This window comes from Pholis gunnellus (assembly GCF_910591455.1).
Source record: "Pholis gunnellus genome assembly, chromosome: 13".
NCBI classification, from domain to species: Eukaryota; Metazoa; Chordata; class Actinopteri; order Perciformes; family Pholidae; genus Pholis; species Pholis gunnellus.
The window spans coordinates 11,364,875-11,382,326 of NC_136540.1; the positions used below are offsets into that span (position 1 = coordinate 11,364,875).

Sequence of the window (17,452 nt, forward strand, 5' to 3'; positions counted from 1 at the left end):
GTCTTTGAAGTAAAGCTCTAGCAGGCTATGAATACTGATACAGGGGAGGAGCTGTGCTAGTATACTGTAGCTTTACCAATGTTATATAACACAAAAGGGTAGGAGACGACGCTCTGAATGTTCCCAAATAGATTTAAAGTTATGACAAAAAATGTTAGCACCCAGGTTATTTTGATAATCCTGTCTTGTCGCTTGACAGTCGCTTGCATTTGACTTATTAAGTATGTGTTTACAACCTTTAGCGGGTGAGGCATGCATCAGCACTCGGCACACAGCAATACAGTTTTAACATGTGGGAAAGTCTCGCAGGCAAAATGTCAGTAGGAAAGGATCTGTGTGAGTGTGTTGACCCTTTAACAATGCTCCACTCGCTGTGAAAGATTTTTATTGCTTTATTCCTCTCACGCAGCATTTCAACCGCCGCACCGAACAGTTATTGTAGACATGCTGGTTTTGGTGACTGACTGTGGCGTTACAAGGTGACCGATCGTTACACATTCACATGGAGGAGAAGTGTTCATGCGAAGCTGAGAGGAGACGGCGTGAGGGGACGAGGGCTGCAACTAATAGTCTATAAAATGCATTTACAGTGTTATAAAACAGAGAAAAGCAGCAAATCCTCACATTTGAGAAGCTTAAACCGGCCAGTTTTTAATCGAGTTGTCTGTCAAGTAATTGATTGATCAAGTAATCCTTTCATCGCTAGTTCAGACTCATTTCACTGTTTCTTTACACCTTGAATGCCACACTGCTGTTTTGGGTTTTCGTGAGGAGAGTACAGAGAGGGGACGACAGTTGGATCAATAAGTGGAGCCACATGTTTGGTGTCGTTATTCTGATATGGTCAGGTAAAGTCAATAATAAGCGGCATGTCAATGTCAGACCGGTTTATGCATTAAATTGAAATCACAATCAGCTTCATTACTGCGTTTGTCCTCAGTTTATAGCCCTCATCACATGGTTCTGTCTGTCAATCTGCAACCATCTGGCAACCGAGCACGCTGAAAAACAAACAGCGACGGGTTTGCACATTCGGTTTGACCCAGGTCGGTCTGGGACACAGTAGGGGGGGGGGGGGGGAGTTGGTGCAATGTTGTGCAGGATCATGTCCTGAATCAAAAGTCCTGATAATTTACCCTCATTTGTCCTCCCCAGCTTGTGCTGTTGGTCAGTTCAAGTCGGCCTCAGAGGGACAGTGCACAGGCTGTCCGGGATTCAGCCACGCCGCCGTCGTCGGAGCGTCGGTGTGTGCGTGCCGCTCCGGATACTTGCGTGCAGAGTCCGACTCTCCCGACACCCCGTGCACTAGTGAGTATACAGGAAACCGTCCTAATTTGGAGGTGCTGAGCAACACAAGCATCCACTCGTTTGTTTTCACTTCTCTACTACCTGCTCTTCTGCACTCTGTTTTTTTCACTTCTCTGGCGCTGTTTCTCTTCCACCCTAGGTGTTATGTAGCCAAACTCCTCTAATCTGCTTTATGTCTTTTGTCCCGCTGCTGGGCATTGAGATGCATGTCTTTTGTGACAGCTGGTTGGGGGCAGGGCGTCCACTCTAAAGTGGAGTAGGCATTGATGGTCTTAAGTGACACCTCCATGCAGATTCAGGAATTTTAATTCAGCCGAGTCTTGGATGTGTGAATGGGAGGGACTTTGTAATTAGGTGCACTCTTTTGGAAATGGCCATAAAGAGAATGTGAAACAATTGTGAAACAATTGTGAAACACAAACCTGCAGAGAACTCTGCAGGTGTGATATCAATGCCAACTAGACTTTACATCCAATTTTATTATTACTGATAACTTTAATTGCAAAGGCTTTATCTTAATTATTAATCCATTAATTAGGCCATTCCTATTATTTATTCTGTTATTGTACCGGATTGCCCGTGCGATTCTGCATATCACTTATATTTTCAATTTGTATGCAAAATTGCAAACCAGACGTGCCAACTGTAAATCACAACGGACCTTTTCCCCTGAAAATAAGTGTTTTACATTACTGTGACAGGCCTGGCGATTTTAATAATGTGGATTCTGATTGTTGTTGCTAAAAATCCCCATTCTCAAATAGTTGAATACAGAATTCATTCGCACCCAGATCGTCTATGATGCCGCCCCCACTTGGGTTTCCGGTGTGAACACTATTAGCATTTAAGTTCGCTGCAGGCTCGGTGACAAAGCTCTGCCTCCTTGGCAGGAACAGAAACTCATTCACAGAGGCTGAGTGGTATTACTGTTTAGTTATGCTTGGCTTCAGGCAATAGCTATCTTCTTACAATTTTCAGACGGTGATCATTATCATCCACTTTTAGACAAATGTAATTGCACCAGTTAAATTCTGCAACACATATGCTCCTGCTGTGACGCAAAGGCACTGCAGGAGCATTGTTCTGCTTCGTGACTACATGTGCAGACGGAATAAAATGTCTTCAACGCATACGGAGAAACACAAACGAATGGTCTGTGTGGGTCATGGAAAGGTAAAGCAGCAGTAAAATGACACGCAAGAGATTAAGATTTGATTTGAAAGAGACATTTTATACATCGTGATTGCGTCAGGCTTCAGAGTCGCCTCTATATTAAAAAACATGTACATTGAATAATGTAACACATATTTAGTGGATGACTTCTGAGAGTATTTGGTGAAAAAGGAAAAGTACATTTAAAGAAATAGATTTCTTCAGATCTCCAATGTCTGTGTGGTAAATATGAAGCTACAGCCAGCAGACAGTTAGCTTAGCTTAGGATAAAGAAGGGAAACATCCAAAACAACAAAACAAATCCACCTACCTGCACATCCAAATCCAAATCATCTGCTTATTTCCAGTAATTACAAAATAAAGAATGCCAAATCAGCTTAACTTTGGCTCTTTTGTTTTGTTTTCTGTCACTGTAGGACCTCCCTCGGCTCCGCGCAGCATCGTCACCCAGATCAACGACACCACGCTCAGTCTGGCGTGGAACGAACCTCTGGACAGCGGCGGCAGAACGGACCTGAGCTACGCCGTCGGGTGCTCTGTGTGCAGGTCGCCCAAGGGGCAGTGCCTCTCCTGCGGGGACAGCGTCAGCTACCGGCCCGCGCAGCACGGCCTGCTGGGACGCAGGGTGGAGGTGTGGGGCATGCTGCCTCAAACCACATACACTTTCACAATCCAGACCCTCAACGGGGTGTCTCCGGTTAGCGGCAAGGACCCCGCCAGTGAAAATGTCAACATCACCACGAGCCACGACGGTAAGAGAGGACGAAGGGGGAAGGTGTGCAAGCGTATAAATAGTCCGAATTTCATGTGGTGTTTATAATTCTTATGCCATCTGTGCAGTGCCCTCGCTGGTGTCTGTGATTCGGAAGAGTGACTCCACAGAGAGCAGTCTGACTCTGCACTGGTCAGTCCCAGCTCAGCCGCACTACACCATCCTGCAATATCAGCTACGCTACTGTGAGAAGGTGAGAGCCCCCTGAAGACATCTCTTAACTGTCTGGCTTAAAGGTCACATACTATACCGGTTTCTTGATTTTTATTTTCAGTTGCACTGCGGCTCAGGATTAGAAAGACTCAATGTTTTGCAAGGAAATGTAACCAGGGGAGTACAGTGGCTAATGTGGATTTCCTCACACAGTACAAAGAGAACTGAAAACCAGATTGTCTATATTGTCGAACCGAACAATACCTCATATATTTGACAGTGTGAAATTATGCATTGCAGTGCAACAGCTTAAGACATGACCATCTGATTTGTGAGAGTTAATCTATGTCCACACTTAAAGCAACAAAACGCCAAGCATGTCCGGCTACATTGTCGGCGAGGCCCCGTTTAAGTTTTACTCAAGCTCTCGTTGACGTAGTTATGCCGTTTAACAGCGCTGGCAACTGGCTAACGGGCATTTCTTTTAGATGGAACAGAGCAGGGTGAGACAAAACCATATGATTGGTTCACGCTTCACTGCATCATTGAAGGTTTAACGGCTTCCATTTAAAATGACTTGTAGCCTGTTGCTGTGTCGCTCACCTTGTGAACACGGCGCTATACTTTTGTCTCAGTGTTGCATGTGACAACTGCTGAGGCAGTAGACGGTACTCATGAGTGTGTGGTTGACTTTTCTATGGTGATGTTTCTCTGACAAAAACACACGAGACGAACCTGACTCAGACACCGTCATACCAACTGAGACATAAGACGCTTTTGTGTGAACGATATGAATCTCTAAACATATTCCAACATAATAACATAATTAGTTAACGAGCTTCTGATTAAGATTGTCTCATTGTGTTTGAATGTATCGTAGTTGGATGGAGTCATTTTTGACTAGAATCAACATTCAACAATGGTGGCTTTTTCAAGCATCTTTTTACCTTTTTTCGGTCGTTCCCTCTCATATTCCTGTTTTACGCTCACTTCCAGTCCAGCTAACTGTGTTTTCATGCGGTAGGAGCGACGCAACGAGGATCAGTGCCACTACACCGAGAGTAACAGAAACCAGGCCGTGCTGACGGACCTCCGCAGGGCCACTCAGTACGAGGTGCAGGTCCGAGCGCGCACCGTGGCCGGTTATGGCAGCTTCAGTCCTGCAGCCATGTTCCACACTCTGCCTGACGGTAAGTTTGCTCTTGAAGAGGGAGCTTCACACACATTATTCTTTCACACCTTTTCTTTGTTGCCATTTCCACAGGGAAGGTTTTTCAGATTCTTTTCAGTCCCTTTTTGTTGAATGAATGTACTGTCTCTGTCCTTCTATTCAGGTGGTGTCCTTGTATTGAGCCTCTTTAATATTCTACATTCCTGTCATGTTCTTTCCTTCTCATACTTGTTTTTTGCTATCAGCAAAAAAAGAGAAGCTCCTGCAATGATCTCGGTCATTACATCACTCTTAACGCTCTGTCTTTCTGTCTGCTCTCTCAGGTCTCGACTCTGCCGCCCAGTTCTTAGTAAATGGCATCCTTATCGCTGTGGGGATGTTGCTGCTTGTCACTTTCGTCTTAGTGGCCGCCTACTGCATACGGTGAGAACGAGGGAAAGGGTGTAGAAGCAGAGAAAAAGATAGATTTTGAAGGGAAAGAAGTTGATAGAATAACAGGAAACGGGGACATAAGGGACAATTGAACAACCGTGACCCCAATTTTACAGGTTTGCACCACTTTCTTCTTTTGTTTATAGAAATCATATCTTATCAACAGTGGATTTGCTCTCTGTTACTCACACCATTTCTTTCTGTGTTTGAGGCAGTTCAGACACAAAGCAATGCTCATGATGGTCTTTTGCTTACACGGACAAAAGTTATCGTGCTCATTAGAACATTTTTCATAGGCTTCATTGTTTGAGTAAATAGTGTGTGTGTGTGTGTGTGTGTGTGTGTGTGTGTGTGTGTGTGTGTGTGTGTGTGTGTGTGTGTGTGTGTGTGTGTGTGTGTGTGTGTGTGTGTGTGTGTGTGTGTGTGTGTGTGTGTGTGTGTGTGTGTGTGTGAGAGAGAGAGGACGGTAGAGGTAGAGGGCAGGGAGAGACAGGATGCAGGCGTCCCAACCCTGTTTCCACAGGGCAGGAGAACAATGCCTATGACCTTGTGACACACACACACACACACATGCACACACACACTTACACACACAAACCAGTGGCTGAGGCCCAGATCTGCCACTAACCGAGGGTGGTGCACATTATTGCTATTTTAGGCTTATGAGGTGGGAGCAGGAGAGAAATGGAGGAAGGCAGGGATCCAGTAGCTACAGGGTTGTTACAGTCTTGCAGGGATGAGTTAGCGCCAGCACAGTTATAATGGAGCTGCTTGAATCAAAGAGCAGAACCTTAACTGTTTGTTCACCGTTACCACAGGACTGGTTGAGGATTGTTTTCTCAACAAGATTTTGTGTAAAAAAAAAACAACAGAATGACGGATCTTGTAAAAGACAGTGTTTTGGTCTTTAGCGGATCTTAACTGACTTCTCAGCGAATGGGGCCAAGATAGCAGAATATTTTCTAAGGGGATAAAAGAAGTATCATATTTTGCAATGCTTGCTATCATCCCAGATTGTTTTAACATCAATTAAAGATATTCATACGGGGTGTGAATATTTCTTTTGGCTAATTTTTCCTTTTTTAGACTTTGTATTTTAGTCACAGAAACACAGCACATTGTAAGACCTGTGATTTGCATAACATCGGGCTGACAAAGCACTAAGAAGGCTTGCCAAAAAAAAGTCAAATTCTCATTCTTCAGATAACCGCGCTGCCAATCCTAATCTTTTTTGCAATTATCCCGATCTCTCTCTACCTGCAGCAGACACAGCCGGGTAAAGGATCCAGAGCTGAGCGACAAAAACAGCCAGTACCTTGTTGGCCAAGGTAACCGATGAAGGACATGCACACTAAACCTCAGCTGTCATTTAAAACGCGCCCACGTCAAGAAATGTGCTCATAGTACTCTTAACATTTCTTCTTTTCCTTTCCCACGACTTTGTTTGTTTTTCATTTGCAGGGGTCAAGGTTTATATCGACCCCTTCACCTATGAGGACCCTAATGAGGCCGTGCGAGAATTTGCCAAGGAAATTGATGTTTCCTTTGTCAAGATCGAGGAGGTTATCGGTGCTGGTAAGCCCCGGCTTTAAGCTTTTCCCATTATTCACAAATGTACTTTCTCTCTGTGAACTCTCTGTGAGTTTGTTTTTTCAAGCCTAACTGATTGTCAACCTTCAACAAAACATTATTAGGAATATATTTAATTTACTAAGCTAAATTGATTCTGTGACATTTAAAACAATTCTCTTTATTATTCTTTAATCAGACAAAATTCAATATTGCCGTGTAAATAAAGCAATAAACTGATAAATATGTTTCCAGCTCTTATTCAATCTAAAGTGCAGCGCTAGCTTCAGGCGAGCTGTAGGTTTGCAGAAGACAACTGTCCCCCTAATGTGGTTAACACCAGTTAAAGAAGACGTGTGTGTCTGTGTGCTGCAGGAGAGTTTGGGGAGGTGTGTCGCGGGCGGCTGAAGGTCCCGGGGAAAAAAGAAAACTACGTGGCCATTAAGACACTAAAGGGAGGCTTCACTGACAAGCAGAGGCGGGACTTCCTTTCTGAAGCGTCCATCATGGGTCAGTTCCAGCACCCCAACATCATCCACCTGGAGGGGATCATCACAGCCAGCTGTCCGGTTATGCTCCTCACGGAGTTTATGGAGAACGGAGCTCTGGACTCGTTTCTACGGGTGAGTGTGACAGAGAAAACACTGAAATGCACCGCCGCTTCAGCCGTTCGCCGACTGAACTGTTTCTCTCCTCCGTAGCTGAACGACAGCCAGTTCACTCCCATCCAGCTGGTGGGGATGCTGCGCGGCATCGCCTCTGGCATGAAGTACCTGGCGGAGATGAGCTACGTCCACCGAGACCTGGCTGCCCGCAACATCCTGATCAACAGCAACCTCGTGTGCAAGGTGTCCGACTTCGGCTTGTCGCGCTTCCTGCAGGAGAACTCATCTGACCCGACTTACACCAGCTCCCTGGTACGATGACACTCCTCTTAAGATGATGCTTAACGGACATTTTCATTAAATCTGTCTACAGTATATCTCTCTCTCTATATATATATTTAGATAGATATCTATGTATTCTTTCCTTGTCAGAGCCCTGTCTGATCATGTTTGTTTGAAGTTTTGCAGTGCTGACTGTTTTCTTTTCTGTGCAGGGAGGTAAGATCCCAATACGCTGGACAGCACCAGAGGCGATAGCCTTCAGAAAGTTTACTTCAGCCTCAGATGTGTGGAGCTATGGCATTGTCATGTGGGAGGTCATGTCTTTTGGAGAGAGACCGTATTGGGACATGAGCAACCAGGATGTAAGTTTAAGACAATTATTTGTAAGGTTTTGTAGAAGCTTAACCACGAGATTGCCGAGCAACACTGGTATGAAGGGCAAATTTAAGTGGAGGAAGCGTTTTCCTCTTCTGTATCGTTTATTTTTTCTAACCCACCAAGCAGCTCAACGTTCATTGTAATAAAAAGTGAATGCATTGGTTTGAATAGTGATCATTTTTCTTTCCTATCAGGTTATCAATGCCATAGAGCAGGACTACCGGCTGCCACCGCCCCCTGACTGCCCCACCCATCTGCACCAGCTGATGCTGGACTGCTGGCAGAAGGACCGCTCGGCGCGCCCTCGCTTCTCCGACCTCGTCAGTGCCCTCGATAAGCTCATCCGCAACCCCGCATCGCTGAAAATAGTGGCTCAAGAAGGAGCGGGGTGAGTGCAGCGGTTTCTCGGTGATTGACAGACAAACCTGGTCACAGTGGCGGCGAATATGCAGCTTGAGCAAGAACAGAGAACAGGAAGCATGCCAGTCATTTCATGATGTCCCTTTCTTTAGTGTCCATTTAGAATTTATTTTCCATTTAGAGTTGTAATAGTCACAGCACACACATTACCCTCCTATTGCCCAATCTTATGTACCACTTTGATGTCCTGCTGTGACCTGTCAGACACTTGCTGTGCTGATTTCCCTTCCTCCGCATTCTGCCTGTCAGCTGGTCGCATACAGGAGAGGGACACTCCACCCCTGACGAATCCCATTGTTTGGCCCCGTCAGTCACTCAGCCTCAGATTATACCTTCGCCTGTCGACTGGAATGTTGCTGCTGGATGTTTGTAAGCTCCTCGCTGTTGTTTTGGTGACAGTGTGAGTAAGTTCTTCCATTGTTTCTCTACTCTGCGCCGTAGGCCGTCTTACCCCCTGCTGGACCAGCGTGCACCTTTAGCCCTCTCGTCGTGTGCTTCGGTGGGGGAATGGCTTCGGGCCATCAAGATGGAGCGCTACGAAGACAGCTTCTTGCAGGCCGGCTTCAACTCGGTGGACCAGCTGGCCCAGATCACCACACAGTCAGTTCCAGTTTTCTCATCTAAACTGATTCTTATCTCCAAAGCTAGATGTTCACTTTTCTTCCATGGCACACGGTCTGGGAGCCTTGTAGCTTTTAGTCGTTACAGTTGCAAACAGGCTAAATAACCTCTTGAAAAGCTATCATTACAATCTCCTGAGGTGCATTTTTTTAATTTGAATTTAAGACAGTGGAAGCCCAGAGAGCAGAAATGTGATGACTGCAATATTATTCTTGTCAATCCAATTATATATTTTTATTTATTTATTAGTCTAATTAGTGATTTTTCTCGTCTGTGTTCAGGGATCTGCTGCACATGGGAGTGACTTTGGCTGGGCACCAGAGGAAAATCCTTTCCAGCATCCAGACAATGACCTTTCGGGACAAGAGCACTGCGACTGTCACCTTCTAGCTCACCTCGTTTAGTAACCTGGACGTGAACGCCAGCACACCGGTGCAGCCGTGTACTCTGAGCACTCTGGATGCTCATCCCTGTGACCCCACTTTGAACACGGACTTCAAGGGAAATCAGCAGAATTTACCTATGACCAAAAAATAATTCAAGAAATGAACGACTTAAGATGACTTTCCTATTCGAAAGAGAGAGCTGTCCGGAAACGGGCATGTCCCCGACAAGCACAGTGACCATGGGACAAAGTTGCTGTTGTGCAGACTTGACTCTGCCTCATTTTTTTGTATCTACCTGAATTAAGGACCCAATTATTGTGCTCAACCAAGAGGAGAGACTGATCCGAATTTACAATGTTTCTGTTGTATCATGTCATTTTGGAAACTGGCAGTGGACTGGTTTGTTGTCCCAGTAAAAAGTCACTTCACCGAAGGAGACAAAAAGAAATGCCAGTGACAATCCAAGGTTTTCAGTTTTCATATTGTTGTAATTATGAATGAGAACTGCTTTCACCTGGGTGTCTTGCATTTAATCCATCTGGATTACATTACTACACAGACATTTTGTTCACATTGAGACTGAACATTTTAACAGTTGGATTTTTACTTCTTTGTTTCTGTTTGATTTCAACATGACCTCCTCTTTACTCAGGTGTGATGTGTAATGCAAACTTTGGAGAGCGCTGTACTCGTTCGTCCTAATCGGACTTCTTTCATCTTCTTCAGTCTCTCTTTCTTCTATGAAGGCAAATCACTGTCAAAATCCGAGAGCGCAAATGAGATCCATGCGCGCGCGTATTTTACTTTGACGAGCGCTTTTATATCACTCCGCGAGCAAAAGTCCGTTTCGCGCGAGCAAAAGTCGCTCGAGAAGCTTAAACCTGTTCGCTCGCGAGACTTTATTCTGCCCGCTCGCGAGTAGTTTTTCTTTTTGACAGTAAGTGGGCGGACCCAGACTCCCTTGTATCTCTACATCTGATTGGTTACAATGCTCGTCTTTGGATAAACCGGATATGACTGACACAGACTGACACAGACGTCAGGGGGAGATTTTCAGATTGCACTACAGGTCAGGGGCAAATAATGTACATTTTACTGCACGGGTACTTTTACTTTCTGCACTTAAAGTACATTTTGCTGATAATAACATACTTAACTAAGGTTTTGAATGCAGGTATTTTACTCGTAGTGGATTATTGTTTCATCAGTATGGTATTAGTACGTTTACTGCAGTGAGGATCTGAATACTTTTTCATCCACTAACTACTTGTCAGTGATTTAACAGTTAATATACAAACAGTGGTCCCTAATCTTGGCTCCAGATCTTTGAGCAGGTCCAAATTGTTGCTCATATTATATACAACTACATTATATCTCTTCTGTAAACACAACAGTATGATTAAATATAATCGCATCATGTTTTAATCAATTAAGATCAAAGAGTGTCTTTGAGCTGTTTGTCGCAGTTTGACTATCAAACACACATTGTCTGTAATAGAATGATGGAGTGAATTCAAAGCAAATGTAGTGGCAATGTAGTGGAGTAGTGTTTAGTGGCGGATTGATAACCACCTCTAACAGACCTGGCGTCTGTGTCAGAGTGATATCCGGTTTATCCAAAGACGAGCATTGTAACCAATCAGATGTAGAGATACAATGGAGACTGGGTCCGCCCACTTACTGTCAAAAAGAAAAACTACTCGCGAGCGAGCAGAATAAAGTTTCGCGAGCGAACAAGTTAAAGCTTCTCGAGCGACTTTTGCTCGCGCGAGAGTGAATTTTTCTCGCGCGAGACGGACTTTTGCTCGCGGAGTGATATAAAAGCGCTCGTCAAAGTAAAATACACGCACGCATGGATCTCATTTGCGCTCTCGGATTTTGACAGTGATTTGCCTTCATATTCTTCATCGGCTCCGCAGCATGTGAGAAGAGGGACACTGAGACATATCAGCACTTTTGCCATTTCAGAGTGAATTGTAATCTTCAGTAACTCCATGTGTTTCTCTTGGAGTGGTTGGTTATTTTCTACTGCCTGTGTTTTCTGCTGGCAGCTCAGTTTCATTACAGTCTGAACACTGACTGAACAAGGACCAAGTGGACTCAGAGACCAGAGAACACTGTAGAGTTGGGTTTCATTGTAGTAATGTACCAAGGAAAGGTATCTGGCCTCAAAATTGTTTTTCTTAAATATAACTGGTGCATTTCGTAATTCTCTTATTCTGTATTCTCCATCTTCCAGTGCCATTCAGTCGTCTTTGTGGACTTAAATGCCAATTTTATATAGCAGAAATCTCTCATGAGTGATTCTTGTTTCATTAAAATGTACCTCAAAGGGTAACTTTGACATTTTGCAGTATTATGTTCCTTCATGCTGGTTGTGTAGTCTGCAAATTGTTTCTGCCATTGCCTCAAAGCTATACAAAATGAGTCTCTTGAAATTCTTAACATTTTGCATTGAAGACAATCTACAGCTACCAGCTACGCTAACATGCTAGCTTGTAGTAGTATCCATCGGTTTCTGATTGGAGTGCTAACAACACTGTTGAGTTGCTGTTTGATTAGCACAGCAGGCCCCCTCACATTATTACAAGTGCTTGAAGAAGAATAACAAAATGTCAAAGTATCGCTCAAAGATCTCTCGAAGGATAATACCAATCATTTTGGAAAGTCGTACTTCATTTTCCTGCAGTGACTCAGGAAAATGAAGTTTAAACTGCTGCTGAAACATACTCAAATATGTTAAATACAACATGGTATAATTGCTTTTTTTTTAGTGCCATTGAGCACTTATATGATTTTTCAATTGGCAATTTGGGATTTCCTCTTCCTTGGACTTTAACATGGCATTTCTATCATATGCGATAATTATCCCGGGTTTCAAGAGGCTTAAAGTGCAATTTATACACATTCAAAATCCATTCAAATGTGATGATTAACATAAATTGAAGTCAGATTGATTCACACCGAACCTTGGGTGGTAGTAATGGCCACACTCTGAGGTACACTTGAAAAAGTGTTGGTTGGTGAGACCATAAAATCATCCACCCTCTTAATTACCATAAATGTATGTCACAGGCCCATAATCAAAATCACTGGTATTGTCACGCAAGAGTCTGAGAGATTCCTTTAAGGAGTGTGAACAATGTGGTCTTCATATTGAAGATCTCAATAAAATCCACTTTTAAATGATGAATAGATAAAGTATGTTTTGATTACTGTCCTGTGTGTAGGCTAATCTGTATTCAGTATTCATAATAAAGACACACACCAGTGTTTACGATCAAGGACTCATTTTTCTGCTTATCAACATGTCTGTAGATAATCATCAAAGTCATTATCACCTCAACTGGAGCGGGACTGCTGCGCCAAATATATGTGCACGTCATTGCTTGGACGTCAAAGGAAGATCCTCACTGACCCAGAAAGTGAAGGTCCATATATTTTACCTGATGACAGGCGGAGCTGTCCCAGTAACCCCGGTGACTTTTGTCCCAAATTCAGAGCGAAGCAGCTCCATATTTGCCCAAAAACACACTGGTGCCTTGGGATTTGCCCGTTCTTTTTATGCTATAATTGCATTTTATTATCTCGGGGTCTCAGAGATGTGAAATAAATAAATAGTTCTTGGTTTTCTTGTTTTTAATCTGTGGTTAGATAATGCCTCATCTGAACTGGCTACGCTCGCAGCAGAAATGTGCGAGTAAAATGTCTAATGTCCTTTGTGGCTCTTGTTGCAAACGTGCCTCTCATCTATCCCGCCGCTCCGTTTTTTTTATAATGAGAGAGAAACAGGAGACAGCGAGAATTGAGTCTCACTCCGCCTACATTTCCCCAGCTTTGCCTTTCCTCTTTGCCTTCTGTCTCTCCGGAGAGCCTTTACCCCTCGAGGGCTGGAAGCTTGTCCTCTCCTATGTTTCTCTTCCTGGTCCTCGGCTCTTTTAATCATGAAGAGATGTTCTTTTCTTCTCCTGTGCCTCGGGCTGAGAGCAGCTTAGAGCGCAGCATAAGCTTAAACTAAACTCTCACACAGACTTTTTCTCTCTATCTCTCTTTCTCTCTCTCTCTCTCTCTGCTGCTCTCTCCAAAGCTACCATAACCAGGCGAAGCTGTCAGGGCTTCAAGAAGTGTTTAGGTTCATTGATTAATGTCCTTTGATTATCTCTGTGTTACTGACTCATTCCTCTTGTTCTACTGCTCTCTTGTGGCCCACAAAGTACAGACCTGCGCCAGTGGAGCTTCCATGTAGTGGAGCTAAATAACGATGAATAACTTTTTGTTTTTAAATTTTAAACCCCACACAGTGTGTTATGGTGTGTATGAATCTCTGCGTCGGAGTGATTCATTGTTTGAACGCGAGGGACAGGCATTCATCTCTGGTTTCTACTTCTGTCAGTGCTTTGCGTGACCCCTGACCCCACCGTATAGTCTAACTCTAGCCTCGGCTTTGTCTGCGTCTCTGAATGGCCATTCATTAGGCCTGCTGTTGAGCAGAGAGCCGACCAGGCCGCCCAGGTTTCAGCATTTAGCGGATTGTGTCATTCCCCTCGCATTCCTGTGTGCATTCAAGTGTGGAGTGTGTGCGGGTAGGTGGGTGGATGGTAGTGGTGGGTGGGGGGGGTTAACCAGTGGGACAGGTACATTTGTGTTTGCAAGCAAGGGGGGAGGGAGAGACGGGATAAGAAGTGGTTTCACCGTGTCTGTAGCAGTAAACAGCACAGAACAGTGATCCTGCATCAGATGTGTATCGTTAAAGGTGCACCCCAGCGCTTCACTGCTGCACTTCCATAAAGTTGGGGGTCTCACAAGAGACGGATTTAAAAACAGAAAAGAAATTCAAAAACAGCTTGTAGTGTGGGTCAAGCTTCAAACACTACAATAAGGCAACTCTATATCCTCCCAAACGCAGACTTGTTTCAAACCCCACACCTCCAGTTTGTCATTTCTGCTGAAAGCATCAAAAGTTTTAAGCCTAATCCGAGGTAACAAATAAAAAAAGCCTGATGACATCATCAAGGTCAACGCCTGAAACCCCATCCCTCCAACATTTCTGATGTCGGAATTTGAAGGGGGACGTGTCTTAACAATGAACGTAACTTTCAGTTCAGAGGTTTTCATTCTTTACACAACCGTTTCTTTTTGTGTGTACAAACGAGCGCAGCACTCTCAATGAAGAGTGCGCCATCATCCCCATATTTGAATGATTATGGTGTCGCGCTCCTCATAATGACGGGCGGCTTTTCACAGTTCAGCTGCATCCATTTGGAACAGCAAGGAGCACTTTAGCTTTCCAACGTGATCGGTAGACAGATGTTGTACAAACCTTGTTTGTTTCCAGCCCACGCCCACCTTGAATGGCATTCCTTGTGAAAAGCAAGTGGAGCCTAATGTTTGAAATTGGTGTAATGGCCCTTTAACATGTAAAAAAAACAATTTTGGGAAAGTACTGACTAACTTTCCATCCTTGTTTTTTGTGGATGCAGCATTGCTTTGAGTTCCCATAACAGCAGCAGCTTGGAGATGGAAAGTTACATTGGAACTCTCTCTCTCTCTCTCTCTCTCTCTCTCTCTCTCTCTCTCTCTCCCCCTCCCTCCCTCCCTCCCTCCCGCCCTCTTCTGGTGCCAGATTTACTCCCCGAGATGACTTGCAGACAATTTTGATTGGAATGGCCCAATATTTCTGAGCAAATCCACCGAGCAGCCAGCGAAAGATTATTTTTTCACCTGTGTACGCAGCGTGATTGTGGTGAAAGATGGGAGGCACATTGCGCGGCTGAGCGCCTCCACTCTGTTTTGTATTAAATCTGATCACTGGGAAAGTTGTCCCTCCCCGCTGTTCTACAGCATTTCTGTTGACTTTGCCGGAGCTTCTGCCAGGCCATCGCTGTAAATAAGAGTTTGTTCTTCACTGACCCACCTGGTCAAATAAAGGTTGTCGGATTTTAATTATACTTTCATGCTGCAGTGCCGTTTGATGTGGAATTAGTCTTGTACTTTTCATCCTGCCCTTAATCCAGTTAATCAATGTAAACCTTTAGATTATAGGCCCCTGCTGTCCCCTCAGTGTTATTATTGTTATTATTTGTTGTAGCAGGGTATTCAAATATTGTTCTATTATCTGCTTCCAGGCTGTCACCTCCAGATGAAGATATTTTGGTGTGATCTCCATTTATTTGACTTTTCTGCAAGTTCCACAGTTATACAGATCCATGTCTGCTCCTTTGTGCATCTGTCTGCTTATAAAAATTGATTTTTTCATAAAGCCAAATAGTTTTCCTATACATATTACGACTCCAAAGTGGCCATAAAACATGTAGCTGGTATATTACCTCTCCTCCACCAGAATTCAAAGAACAGATGAAGGTGTTAGTGGGATGAGGAACGCAAATATGAACACCTTCAGGACGAGCGGCTGGCCCCTCCAAAGGTGTTTTGCCGGTTCCTGCTCTGTCTCAGCTTTCAATACACACACAGCAGCCATCCGTCTCCCCCGTGGCTCCCTTTTGTTTTCCACTCCGCTAAGATGTGCCGGTTGCCTTCTGTGAGGAAATGAAAGGAGTGTGACCTTCCCTGCTTCTTATCCTCTCTGTGTGAATCACCCGGTATTCTGAAACTCAATCCACATGCGTCAAGAACTACTATGCTGGGGGGGGGGGATTAAAAGTAACGGGAAGACTATCACATTGCTCTACAAGTCAGAAGACGTAGTGAGGTGTTGTGTGACAAAAATGGATTGTGAGCGGGTGTGCGTATCTGACTGTGAGATTCAGAAATGGCAAGCCTCTCGTGCTAAAGATGTTTCTGATCAGTGATCAGTGATGGACGTCCTTTTTGAACTCTGCTTGTTGAGCTCAGATTGATGGGGTTCACCCTTTGGAGTTGTGCTTTACCGCTCACACAGGCCTCACCTTCATGTCCTAAATCAACCCAACTCCTCTTCACCTCTGAACCCCACCAGCAAAAGTCACAAACTGAGAAAAACACGGCCTTTTCTCACCACAAAGTCTGAAGAATTTGCAGGATTTGGAGAAGCTACAAAGTAACATGAGTTTAAAACATTGAAGGGTGGTTTTTTTCTCATGCCAGTTTTGTCTGTTGTTTCTCTGTTTTTCATGATTACAGTGAAGCCCGGTCTTTGTATTTGTAATGTGGTCATAGCTGTTTACCTTCACTGGATGTTGCCCCCTCTTTTTCTACATTCAAATTATATAGTTTGGTAACCGATCGCCTAAATGAGCTATTCTCATGGATGTTTACAAAGCCAATGAGTGGTAAACACTGAAAATTCATGTAAACAATCAGACACATGTGAGTTACTGCACTGCAGAACTGATTTTGCTCCTAAATGTAAAAGTCTGAACCTGATTCAGTCACTTTTTTTGGGGGGGGGATTTGCGTGAATGCAGCTCCTCACTCAGCAGGCCAGGAGATTAAAGCCCCCCCCCCCCTTCTGTTCCCCTGGGGCCCCCTAAATAACCTAAACCTGCTGCTTCAGCCTGGTCCGGAGATAAATGACAACTGTTGATTATACTGTAAAAACATGACCACTCACGCTCATTACTGACCCCATGAACAAACCGTGTTCTCTGGGCTGGCGGTGTGACAGTCTGCAGGGCGGTCAGGAACGTGTGTGTGTGTGTGTGTGTGTGTCACCTTTGTTCACCATGTGCAGAGTCCACTTAGAAATCTGAGGAAGGAGCATATGGTTATGATTCAACCAGCATCTGGATGCAATAATAAGCAGGCTTTCAAAGTATGAAGTGTGTACGTGTGTGTATACGTGAATGTGTATTGAATGTAATCAGATTACAGGAATAAAGTAAACTGTAGCCAACCCTGTGCATACTCTCTAATTCAACACAGTGCATATGCAACAGCAATGACCAACAACCCCTTCTTCAAATTCATGTAGCATAGGAGCCAGGAGAGAAGAATGGATCCCAAAAGAAACAGAAGCCTCTGGCTCTACTAATCGTGCTATGCGCGCCCTCTAGCGTGCAGAAACTCAAGTACAGACTCTAATACTGAGAGAAAATAATAACTCCTTTTGCTCATTGTGGTCACTGTGGGACATATAAAGTTAATGAAAGCTTGAAATGCATGCATATGAGCCAGACCATACGTGTGTGTGTGCGTATTGTCTCAGCACATTTTGATCCCACACATCGGTCCAACATGTCAATTA

General features: G+C 44.2%; 1 protein-coding gene across 1 annotated transcript in view; it reads left to right on the plus strand.

The window, feature by feature from the left end:
* Positions 1-9,631, plus strand: part of LOC306704684 (ephrin type-B receptor 4a-like) — a gene marked incomplete at its 5' end in the record, with an annotated part of 31,271 nt that extends 21,640 nt beyond the window's left edge. The window contains 13 exons of the mRNA XM_079171150.1: positions 1,156-1,308; positions 2,898-3,233; positions 3,322-3,446; positions 4,431-4,596; positions 4,901-5,000; positions 6,273-6,337; positions 6,471-6,584; positions 6,954-7,201; positions 7,280-7,495; positions 7,678-7,827; positions 8,038-8,231; positions 8,705-8,863; positions 9,166-9,631. Coding sequence (XP_079027276.1) covers positions 1,156-1,308; positions 2,898-3,233; positions 3,322-3,446; positions 4,431-4,596; positions 4,901-5,000; positions 6,273-6,337; positions 6,471-6,584; positions 6,954-7,201; positions 7,280-7,495; positions 7,678-7,827; positions 8,038-8,231; positions 8,705-8,863; positions 9,166-9,274 — 2,135 coding nt within the window. The 3' untranslated portion in view covers positions 9,275-9,631. The remainder of the gene's footprint in view (positions 1-1,155; positions 1,309-2,897; positions 3,234-3,321; positions 3,447-4,430; positions 4,597-4,900; positions 5,001-6,272; positions 6,338-6,470; positions 6,585-6,953; positions 7,202-7,279; positions 7,496-7,677; positions 7,828-8,037; positions 8,232-8,704; positions 8,864-9,165) is intronic.
* Between the last annotated feature and the right edge of the window lie 7,821 nt (positions 9,632-17,452).